General features: G+C 36.9%; 1 protein-coding gene across 1 annotated transcript in view; it reads right to left on the minus strand.

Moving 5' to 3' along the window:
• The window catches only part of PKN2 (protein kinase N2), a 55484-nt gene that overhangs the window by 22897 nt on the left and 19830 nt on the right, over window positions 1-12757 (minus strand). Inside the window, 2 exon segments of the mRNA XM_042030261.1 lie at window positions 90-241; window positions 8134-8434. Of these exon segments, the coding sequence (XP_041886195.1) occupies window positions 90-241; window positions 8134-8434 (453 nt within the window).

The following is a 12757-nucleotide window of genomic DNA, read 5'->3' on the forward strand; positions in this document are numbered from 1 at the left end:
TGCATACTGTTTATACATTGTACAGTCACATTACAGCAATATGAAAATCCACAGTCATTTAATGATCTATAGGCATTCCAAAGCCTTACCTTTGAAGAGCCATTTGAGTACATCTGTATCATATTTTCTGCTCCCTGTTTTACCTTCAGTTCTATATCCAACTGCTTCTTTAAGGCCATCAATCTGTTGTTCGTAGAAAACCGAGGATCGCTATTTGGAGTATCAGGAGTGCTAGGGCAATCTGTGAATTAAAGGTGAGATATAAGTGTGCAGGAAAAAAAACAGGAAGAAAACACCCAAACCACTCCCCAAAACCCACCTTATACTCTATTCTATGAAGTTACAGATTAAACAGAATTGGAACACTGAGAATTAAAACTGACCCTCCTGTCCAGAGCTACTCTGCAACAGCACTGCAAATGCGCCTTAACATGAAAAGCCGCCCGAATGCCCTGTGACTCCTACACACGTCCTAATTCACATGAATCACTTCCGGGACTGGGCAAACAGGCAGGTTTGCAGCTAAGTCTATTTTTATTTCAAAGAAGACTTATTTCTTCTAGAATGTCTTGAGTCAATTAAAAATGCAGTTTTCCATTAAGCTTTCTTATATCCTTGATTTTAAATCTAAGTGTTTTAAAAACAAACTTGGATAACAGTAGTAGATTCTAATGAGCACTGTCTGAATACAGCTCTTGAGTAGCACCTCATCAATTTCAGTGTGAATACTGCAGACAGTGTTTATGTCAAAATTAGGAACAGATAAAATAAGCCTTTTTCTTATTGTAAAGCTGAATGCTTTCTGCTCTGGAGTCGTAACAGAATTCTGGGACAACTGGATATATAGGCAGACAGATTATTGAACAACTGACTGATTTGTGGGAAGGATAAATCTTTTTCATTTGACAATATTACTGTGTTTAGGTCTCCATCTTGTTGGATTAATTTAATGAAATGCAAGTTAGTTTTATCAATGAAATTATAAAGTCCAACTCCTTAACTTTTCATAACCAGTCTATTATATAGCTTCAATTTCAGCTCTTGCAACATGAACTGTTAGCAAACTGAAAAAGAAGTGGCCACTGGACTATTTCCAACACACCTGTCCTTAGAGCTAACTATCTTCCCTAACATTTCCAATGATTTTTCTTCCAATCTTTTGATAAAAGAGGACCAATTATTTCCACCGTAATAATTTTTAAAAATTTTTATTTCTTCTACCCGAACAACTGAGAGAACACCTTCTCTATGGACAAATGACACTGGTCTCCTGGAAGACAGTATTTACTCAATATGAACAGTAAAATCTTTTCCCCAATTGTAAAAATCCTCCTTGTATTAAAACTAGGATGAGGAACCAAGTTCCTGAAATCCTCAATTACCAGAAAACACGGCAGTGCACTAGTAACTTACAAATTTTTACTAATGAAGTGTCATGGGGAAATGTCTTATCTGCCATTTCATATATCTTCTGTAAAAGCTTCCGATAACTGCTTTTGGAGATTTAATACATTTTGCTTCCAGGTTTGCTGGGTAATTTCCTCCTAAATTGCAATCTTTGCCGAGGCTACATACAGATTTCATGTAAGGGTTTTAATTTCCTCTGCTGCTAATTCACTCTTCACTTCAAGCCACTTCAACTCTCTTACTGCATCCTCACTACTTAAAGGTAGGACAGAAAATACCAGATGTTAAAAAAAAACCCCAAAAAACAAAACAAAACCAAACCCAACAAAAAACCACCACAAAAGAAAACACCAAAAAACTGCATTACTCCTCAGCTGTTTTGTCATTGATCCTCTCCGCAATGTTTAGGCTTGGTTCCCCTGTGGAACTGCACTTGAATAGCTTTACCTTAAATCTGTTATTAGTAAAACAAAGATTAACAAAATGCTTTCCTATCACTTATGTCTTCACTTTCAACTAATCCTCACCTAATAATCTATTCAAAATGAGAACAAACATGAACTTGAAAGTCACAGTGTCAAGTCTCCTTGTAAAGTAGATTCACCGTATAAATGAATATTTACCAACTTCAGATATATGATGCAAGCCTCTACCACTTAAAGATCCTGGCCCTCTGATGATCCCTGTGAAGACTGTGGGGCTCCTTAAGTCTGTTTTCACAGCTTTTGAAGATGTACACAAGCAGCCTTCCTTTGCATTAAAACAACACTCAAGTTGCAAGTTGAGGACTAATTAGAGATACCATGTTTCAGGCTGCCCAGGCAGCTGTTATTATCCGCCTTTGCATGTCTCTGCTGTGAAGGTGTAACCACATCACTTACCTAGGTCATCTCAAGAGTTGGTCTGTATTTGTGGGTGTAACCTACCCTCTACTACTTAGTTAAAATTGTTGTACTACATGCTTTGTTAGTAACTAACAGCAAAGGAAAATTTTCTGCAATATGGACTAATTGCAAGGAAGAAGTAATTTTTTGCCTTCAGGCATAATAGCTGCTCACCAAACTCCCAAATATGGAACAATATGTTTCTTAATATATCATGTTTTTAAGAAGAAAAAAAAAATTACCAATAGCTTCTCAGAGATGCTTTCCAAGGGACTCCTTCTACCATCCCCCCAACCACCCTCCCCATTACTACTCAGTAAGCAGCTCGAGGCAGCTTCTTATAGAATTCATATTAACTTTTAAATCAGCCAGACAAACCGGTTCTATTGCAGAAAGCACTGACAGTCTTAGCAGCGACACTACAAGCTGCATTTGTATTAGCTGTTTCCTTCTCTTTGTTCTGTAAGGTTGTAATGACTTTGCATGGCTAGCTATCTCAGATTTATTTGTGTAAAGCACTATACAGAGGGGGGTCAAATCTCTTCTGAAGGCATTTAGTTATCTTCATAGTACAAATAAGCAATAAATTCATCCAGGCAATTGAAATCAATGGGATTGATGTATATGGTTAAAGTTAAACAAGAGTTAAGTACTAATACCAAACTGGTATTTCACTCAAAGTAGGGACTGAGGAACAGAAGAGGTTCTCCAGTTTGCCCCATTTTTTGGTCAATAAGGGCAGTACCAGACTTGCCGTTTTGGATACATTCAAGTACGGCTTTGCATCAGACAGCAAGGGCTTTGCTGGGGTACAGGTTCGGGCTTCTAGGCCCAAATATTCTTGACAGTGAATATCAAGTGAAGTAATAGATGCATTTCAAGTGAACTTGACTTCAACAAGCAGGCATGCTATTATGCTGAAGAACTATGAATGCTTTTGCTTAACACTACTGAGTTTTTTGCAGCTTGTTAGCACACATCCAGGATGCTGGAAGAGCTGCAGTGCTGCTTCCCCAGCACCTGAAATATACTGTTTTCATAAAAATATACTCATCAGACCTAAAATAACTTAATAAGGATGGTTTAACTGATTTCTTTTTTTAATATTTGGATTACATGAGGACAATGGCAGTTTCCAGTCTGAAATGCTTATCTGAACTGCGATCTTTGCTCTTCTGAAAACCTTTTCAGTTTGAGTTTGTACGCACTCAACCAGCAAAACCTTCTTGCTTCTAAACTGCCTTTTACCATCACTGCCATCTAAATTATATTTATAAAGAGTAGTTACGTAACTCTACTCTTCTGAGACTGCTGCTCATTCCTTTGGGATCTCCTCCCCAGATGCTACATATGCTATTTCTTCAGTAAGCTCAGTGTGAAATCTAGGATCCCACATAACTTTCTGAATTTGGGTTCCCAGATGGTACTGCAGCATGCTGCTTAAGTACTCAATTAGCAGCAAGTACCCTTTGGTAAATAGTTAATTTTAATCTTATCTGAGGATATTTCATTGCTGTTAGCCTCATCAGTGTCATACCCAACAGAAATACCTGCAATGCATTTAGGCATTGCTGAAGGGAGGAAGAAAGATGCATTATCAGGCTATTCTCAGGGAGACAGAAGGGTGGATCAGCACGTGAACTAAGCCATCAGTAGGTCCAAGGCAGCAGTGGACATTCTGCACTCAGAAAACATCCAGTGCTGACCTCCTGGAAACTTCTGAGGTTCACTTGTTATTTCCATTAGGTAATAGCTAATTTTAACTACAAAAAAGTGTCAGGACATTGTTTCAAATTGCATCAATAATGTTACCCTACATTGAGGTTCCCAAAAGTTATCATGAAATTCTCATGGATATGAGCTTTGTACGTGGAGTCTGCTGTCTAAAACGTCACTACCTATACCAGTTTGGTTGCTACCTCTACCAGTTTCCATTAATTGGTCTTATGTGGACACTTTGGTGTCTAACAGATTACCTTAGTCATTCACAAGAACAAAGAAATCCCCCAAACAGTCAGCTAATCATATTCTTAAACAAAACAATTTGTTTTCTTTGCAACACCTACAGCTAAATCTGATGTAAAGTGGATAGCTTCCATGCTAGTTAGGAGAACGGAAGAAAAGGGATGAACTTGTCTTTGAGTTTATTTTCTCCATGTTTTATCCAGTTTTATCAATTCGTTCAAAGGTTTTTCTATCATTGCACCTCTCTATCCACCTTAACTTCAACTCTATGAAACAGACTAATTTCCCAATTTATAGATTTTCTATGTATTAGCTATATGTCTAATTAAATCAGTAACTTGCTATATGTAAGCAATTTCAGTCTTAAACCTCCCAGAGTTATATTAGAAACCACCATCTGTACTGCTACTTTTTGCACAAACACAAAAATACCCATTTAATCTCTGCTACTGTGTAGAAGCATGTTTTCAAGACAAACTTTCCTCATCTCTAAAATAGAAGTAATCATCCCCATGTGACACCTTACATCTCTCAGACTTTCAGCAGTAATGGTCACTAGGCTTGTTCTACTCATTTTATATTGCTGGATTCTGCTTCACTTTTGAGTGCTGACCTACGCATTTTTAAATTCCCCATCTTTGTATGACTAATACACTGCACAGCAAGGGCAGACTTGGGTACAAAGTCCCACTTCTAAAACAAGCTTAGATTCATCGGCAACCCCTATAAGGTAAAGTACACCTATGTTATGCTAAAAGTTGTTTCTGCATCACATACCCACTGTCAGATCTACCCTCACATGCAGTAATATAGCTGTTTGACTAAACTGCAAAGTTTAGTACCAATTCTTCAAATAATTGTGAGCTTTCAGCTCTAGGCAAACTACCATAAAAACATCTAAACTTGCTTGGAACAGAATGCTATTAAAACACATTTTTCTACATTAGATTTGTTAACACTACATTTAATGGTTTTAACATATATTGATTACACTGTGATGATTACAAAACAGTTACACTAAAAATTAGTGGCTTGTTAAAAAGTAATAGATGTTACTGCTTGATACCATAAACAACAGAAAGAGTCACAACTGCCTGCGTAACACTTTTCAGCTCTGAATTAGGAGCACTTTACAAACATATGTTCACACCCACTTTTCAGATACAGGAACAAGGAAAGATTAAATGACTGTTCTGAGTTACCAAAATTATCTTTCAGCCAGTCAACAAAACAGTCAAAAAAATCTTTAGAGTTCAGGCCTGACAAGTCAAAAGGATCAGCTCAATGAATCTCAATCCTGACTTTGCTACTTAGAACCCAAAAAAACCTACACAATATATTCTGTTAGACAGGGAAAAGCACAGGGCTTTAATACTGAAAAGTATTAAAGTTCACAAAGAGAACACAGACCTTGACTGCCATAGCTCTTGAACCCTCTTTACCTTATTTTCAGCATTCACGATCTGTGGAGACGAAAAATTTTGCATATATTTCCTTCTCTCTTTTAAATAACTTGTTACTAAGTGACCAGAAGAAGGTCAAACACAAGCTAAAGTGAAAAGCACCAACCACGATTAAAGATAACCTCTGGAAACAATGCACTTATTTGGGGAGCTCCCATATTCACCAGTAAATGGTTATTAAATTCACTGCATATTCTTGCAAACACAAGAATTCTCAAAGTGAGATATCTGTGACCTGTCCACATGGCAGCGACCTTTAGGGTTATGTATCTACATACTTCCTCAATATTCCTTAATATTATGTGTGTGTGTATATATATACACACAGGCACACATGCACAGTTGGCACATCATAATTTTTGTATTACCAATATCATTTTGCAAATGCCAAGCTCACTAACAACTTACTTCAAGCCCAAGATTTCAGTATTAAAAATCAGAATATCACCAAGACGACTTGCAGCCATTAGTCTCAAGACAGACAGAACATTTACTGATAGTGCTCCCCCTCCATGAACTACTGACCATGAATGAGGAAGGAGACAAGAACTTAAATTACAAGGCAAACAGTAAAAAAACCTCAAGCATTTCAACTTTGGAGGGTGGACGCTTGCAAATTTTTGATCTAAAAAGAGATATTAACGGAATTAAAGATTGCATTTTTTTTTTTCCTCAAGAACATTATGCAAAATATTCTATTAAAATGGGTCTTGCATAGGAATACCTGATGTGATATTTTGCAGAGAAGATTAAGATCTCATCAGAACTAGTAAGTATTTTCTTGCATATTTCCATGATTAAGACTATACGACCTATCTACCAGTAACACCTAGAACAGAGTGGAATTTAAAAACACAGTCATAAGAAGTTTAGCATGCATCAAAAGCATGTAGAAGCACCTAACATCAACCCTGATCTTTTATCCTTTGAATCTCTCCTGCATTTCCTGAGACACGCACATGACAATATTGCTCATTAACACATTATGATAAGGCTTTTAAAACTGCTACACTTGGAAAGGAGCATTCCAAAAAGAGCATTCTGTGCTCATACACTTTTCAAGTTCTACTACTAGATGGATTTTGCAAATTTATTCTGCACAGATTTTTAATATTTGGTCTATACAGTTTGTATACAATTCCCTTTCTGTTCCACTCTTCCTGTTCTTTTAAAAGCCACACTCCTGGCAACACCGAAGCCCATTTTCATAAATCTTGGCTGACATGGAACAGAATGCTTCCTGCCTACCAAAAGCCCAATGGCTATCTAGAAGCATATATTATTGTATACATTTTCATTTCATGCTGCAGCAACCACTTTGCCTTACTAGTTCCAGCTGTGTCCTTGCTTCACCTCTTGTATCTTGCACAGATAAAAAGCAAAAAAGAGCAGGGAATCCAGAGAATACTGCACAGGCCACTACAGATATTTGAGCATCTTTGCAGTATGTCATTGGGCCAGACTATGAATTGCTGACATCACCTGCCAGCATTTTCCTAAATTCTCACTGTAACCAAACTTTCATTACAAGGATGATGCAGACTTCTGTTCTACTGCCCAAGCTTCCTCAGGCTTGGCATTCACTTCACATGAACCTTCAATGGCTTGCGCACATTCATTAACTTTTTGCCAAGAGGAGTCTGTGCAATGTGAAATCACCAGGCTGGCAGTTATCTCCCAGGTCATTCCACAAAGCTGAAAGAGGACTGTTTACTTTCACAACATTCCATCTTAAAATACCAACCCTGGTATTTTTAAAAAATAACATTCAAAATTAGTATTGACTCACTGCCATGCCACAAAAAATACTAATTAAAACCATTAACTACAGCCATTCTCTGAAAACAATTTCAAATTGTCTTTAAAATGGTAGCTTCGCTGTGGAAAAGGCCAGAGACTTAACAAACTGTAAAAAATGTCACTGTAAGAAATGTTTGATAATAACAGCATAACAGAAAAACATTTTCTAATTTAAGACTTAAGTTAAAAAAACCAAAAACCAACAAAAATTTTAAGTATAAATGTTGTAATATTTTCCCCATTGAATAAAGAGGTGCATTAGTGCTGATGACTACAGTATAATTCAGAGAAAGTCACTGGAAGAGTTCATGAAATTTACTTTCATACGGTGAGAAAAGCTATTAGGAAACATTACAGTGACTGAGAAAATATTTTAATATACTAAGAACTGAAAGTAAAGAACTCATAGTCCATAAAATACTGTGTTCCCTAGAAAACAGTTTAAAACTCAAAGGTACTAGATACTGAGTTGTGAATCAAAACAAAGGGACACATGTAAGTAACAAGCTCACCAGCTACAGATTTGCTTGTTCACAGAGCAATTTTTTCAAGTGAAATGGGGAGAGCTTATCTCAGCTACAAAGAAAAACTGATTTCACAGCAACGCATGGTACCTGCAACATCTTCAAGATCCGTTACAACAATGTGTGCATTTAGCTCCTGTAACTTATGATGCAAGTCTTCTAACTTCTTATTCGATTTTTTCAAAATGTTGTCCACATATGCCAAGTTCTTTTTATCCGTTGTGACCCTCCTGAGGTTCTCTGCTCCCTCCTTGATTTTAAGTTCCTTTCTTATTTCTCGCTTGATTTGGTCCTTTATTTCATCCAGCTTCTGCTGTACCATTGTATCTGAGAAGTCCAACTTCTGGCCAGTACTCACATTCTCAGAAGTTACGAGACCTTTGGCATCCCCCTAGGAAGAAAAACAGTAATATAATCACCAGGCAACACTGTTTCTGACAACACACACTTAAAGTGACCAGGACTCAGGTCCTTGTACGTTAACTCTGTAAGGCCATTCACTAACCACAAGTTACACTCCCACTGACCTAAAGCAACAATATCACAAGATATGACATGTTAACTGGAGTTATATTTTACAACAGATTTCTTTTAAATTTAGTGACATCTTTACTATGCCTATTTTTAACGCCAAGAAATTCAAATACTTTTGGATTTGTCATGGCTGCTTGCCTGGCATTTATATGCCTCAGAGCTAATAAGTCATGTTTGTAATTTATAGGTTCGTGTTTTAATAAGCAAGATGGATAGAGGAAAAAAGACTAACTTCTAATAATTACAATCTAGGATGAATTTTTATACATTCATTAGAATAGGTTCCTTTTAAAGATTGTTAAAAAAAAAAGATTATAAAACCATACTGATGTTTGCAATTGTTTAAAGAAATACTGGCATCTTTATGAAGATTGTCAAGTTGTTACTGGAAATACATTTGCTAGGTCTTTTTATGTTTTTAATCCTTCAAGTAAAGCCTTTCACTTTAAAAAGTAATAATGATTAAAAAAATCAAACCTTACTTTTTTGTGCAGGCAAGCTAGGCTGAAATGAAAAAAAACGTTGCAGTGATGGAACAGGAGTTGGTGTAGTGAGGGAGCGGGGGATGAAAAGTCTTCAGACCCTCAGTACACAGAAGGCCACCACTGTGCCTACTATACATTTGCATATCACTGAGAAGTAAGAGCACAAAGGGTGCACTATAGAACCGACATCAGCAAAGTCCACATACAATTAATTACATACGTCATAAGATTTCTGTGCCTTACACACAGACCCTGGACAATGAGGAGATGTTACATCCTACCCAAAAAAATCTCAGCTAGAGCTAAACGAGTGCAGATCAAAGAAGGGTACTACTGGACTTAGAATTTGATCCCGCTCTAATTCAGAATTTACTTAATAAATGTCTGGCCTGATTTGCACATATATACCCAAAACACCAAAATTCCAGCAAATTTTCCTAAACACAATGACAAAATTGTCTAGACTTCTGCAAAATGGAGTGGACAAAAAGGTATTTTAAAGCATAATTAAAATGTTGAAAGTTTTTGGTGTAGAACTAGTTGTCATCACCATTTGCTGTTGGAAAAAACAACGATACAGCAGAGTAAACAGTAGAAGAAAACATTCAGGAGGGAGTTCAAGGAGCACAGAACACAAAACCACTAGAGATACTCCACAGTAACTTGTAATACAAAAGAATTTGGATCACGAAGGTTGTGCCTGGGCCCTACGTGTCAACAGATAATGTTGGTCAAGCTATTTCAATCTGTGCATATTCCAGCAATACTGCCTTCCATAAGCAAGATCCAATCTACTAGTCCTCAACTATAACTTTACAGGTTTCCTGAATCTCTCATTAAAACATTTCTACCCATAGCTTCTACTTTTAGTACAAGAAGTTAATAACTCAAAGATTCTTAAGTATTTGAAGTAGTCAGAAGCCCAATCTTGCTGCAGAATTTGACTATCAGTTAAAAAGAGAACAAGTAAGCAATTTAGAAATGACAAACTAAGTAAGAAATGAAAGGGAAAAAAACCCATGCAAATTTACTTTAAGTGCACTCGTGAGTGCTTTTCTGTCAGTGCAGATTAAAATAAATAATTATGCATATGTAGAGAGGCTATTAATAGCTGTACTGGGAAATACATGGCATTGTTTCCATATATAGGCATATAAAATAGAATCAATTTTTTTTTTTCGAATAGAATAATCAATAGCAAAAAGCAACTAGTACAAAGGTTCATATCCATAATGAAGGAAATGAATGCATACGAATTGAGTGTTTTGTTTTGAGAAAATGGAAACTGAAAATAAATTGATATAACAACTGTATGGCAAACTATTTAAGTAGTAAGTATATCTAAATCAGATTAAGATCTTTGACTTCCCTGTCTAACACATAAAAATTAAGGATGTCAAAAAAGAGCATCAAGATTAGTATAATACTATTCGGCCTTTAAAAAAAGAGATGTAAAAAAAGTCTGCAAATAAAAAGCATGCATTTTTACAGCACAATTATTCATGCCTGCTCTACAAGCTTTCTGGAAATAAACTTCCTTAAAGCACGATGCTACACTTTTTAAAGTTCAAAGGAGAAAGACAAATGAGAAGTGTAAAAAAAGCCAAATCAAGTAACAAAAACACCAAAACCCACCCTAAACCCAAAAGAAAACCTTTATTTTATGCTGTAATAGCACCCAAAGTTTGCTAAAATTATGCCAAGTATGTACACTTCTCAAACAGAACAATGTAATTAAGAGATAAATAATTCAGAAATATTATTCACTGTGGTTTACTAAAGAGACTTCAGTTAATTGTTCATCCATTGAACAATAATGTATTTTGTTACAGGGGAGGTTTTCATCCCTCTACAAGCCCTATATTCCATCTGTTAAAGTCATGTTATGTTCTCCCATAAACAGGTTTTTGGAGACCTTGTTCCAGATAGAGTTCTTAGTAAGTCTTCAATGAAATTAAATCTCCATGATCATTAGTAATTTGCCTTCCAAATTTTCAGTAATTGAGTTAAAGTTCTCCTCAGCCTGAGCAGTCTCAGCAGCATCTTTGTCCCTGGATTTAAGGGTTTCAGAATAGAGTTGCTTTCTTCAATCTGCTTTTGAGACAGTAGAGAGTTCAATAGTGTGGATACTACCACTGAAAGCTGGTCACACTGCCTGTACATTTAAAAATTCTTTTTTAAATCCCCCCAAAAGCCACATACGATACTTCTTCTGTCTGTCCTGTCATCCAGAGGTAATTATACTTTTGAGCAAAAAGTACTCCCTCACCTAGTTATCCAGATATGTCACCTGGCACAAAGGTCACTGTGAAATAAATTCTTCCAAGGAGCCAACTGTGCACTCAGTGACCCTTGAAGGTCACCGTGAATGCAGAGCAAGAGTGTGCTCTGCAAGTGAAGCTGCTCTGGCCCTGCACTAATGTGTTTTGCTGCTGGGATGCAGCAAAGGTTTCAGACAGATGCTCATGCTGCAAAGATGAGCAGCCTCAAAAGTGTTCCAGTTTAAGATGAAGATAATAATTATAATAGCACAACAGAACAGAATGTCCAATAGTTAAATCAGAGAAATGAGGTAGGATTTTTTCTTTAAGAAAAGCACCTCCCAAATGCCAAACTCAAAACTATACTTTTAAACTGAAGTAACTTAAAATACAGGATATTTCAGCATTATTAGATGACATCCTATTACAAGTCTCTGCTTAGAGTTGAATGTTCTTTCAAAAAACAATTTTTCTCATTTGGATAAACTCCTTCCCAGGATGAACTTCACATCCTTTAGGCTGTAGGTGTTCTGTCCACTCAACCTGAAAATTAAGACTGTTAAAAGAAACAACTGTTAGAGGCAGGGCCCAAGTCCTTTCCCTTGCACTGCTCAAGCAGGCAGAGTGCAAAGACAGAAGAAATCATTCACCTTTCTATGCCAAGAAGCCATCAATGAATTTTGCACAACTCTTCCCTTTACTCTCCCTATCCAAATCACTTAAAATATCTTAAGAGTGGAACTGCTCTGAAGCAGATAATGACTAAACCATTCCTGCTGCAAAACAGAGAACAGACCCCACTGCTTTAAAATCCAAGGCAAAAGAATGGGCAGCCAGTTACTGATTCTCAGTTTCTTTTTAAATTCTGGTAGTGTTTTGGCTGCTGGTTAAAAGAGAGGGGCCAATCTTTGCTGGGTGGTCCCAGTACTGGACAGCTCAGCACAGCATCCTTCTGCCTTGTGCCACAGCAAACTGCCGGGGACCTGGTTCTTGGCCCGAGCAGCGGCAAAGGGCAGCGTCACCCACTCACCGTGGGAGGTGTGGACAGCAATGACAGGCAGCACTGCACAGCTCTTTGCAGTACCAAAATACATGTTTGGGAGTCACACTGCAGATTTCTGAAACAATTCAGTGTGTAATGAAACTGAAGGTAAGTTTACTATCAAGGACCACAAATTAGATACTACTGCTTAATAAAAAAAAAAAAAAAAGGAAGAAGGAAAAAAGGAGTCCACTTACACAGCCTTCCCACTGCAACAGACTCAACCTCACTTTGATTGCTGGCTCAAAGACTATCTATTTACATAGATTAATTCAAGATGCCAGACTTCGACTTCTGTACTTCTGGGATGTTTTAAGTATAGTTGCTGAAAATAATGAGTAGTGGTCTGAGCATGTCTTTTAATAATACAGACTATTCTGGCTGACATGGTG

Source organism: Corvus kubaryi, unplaced genomic scaffold, assembly GCF_017639235.1.
Source record: "Corvus kubaryi isolate FWS band 111438036 unplaced genomic scaffold, C.kubaryi_AGA036_p1.0 37334, whole genome shotgun sequence".
In the NCBI taxonomy this organism is placed as follows: Eukaryota; Metazoa; Chordata; class Aves; order Passeriformes; family Corvidae; genus Corvus; species Corvus kubaryi.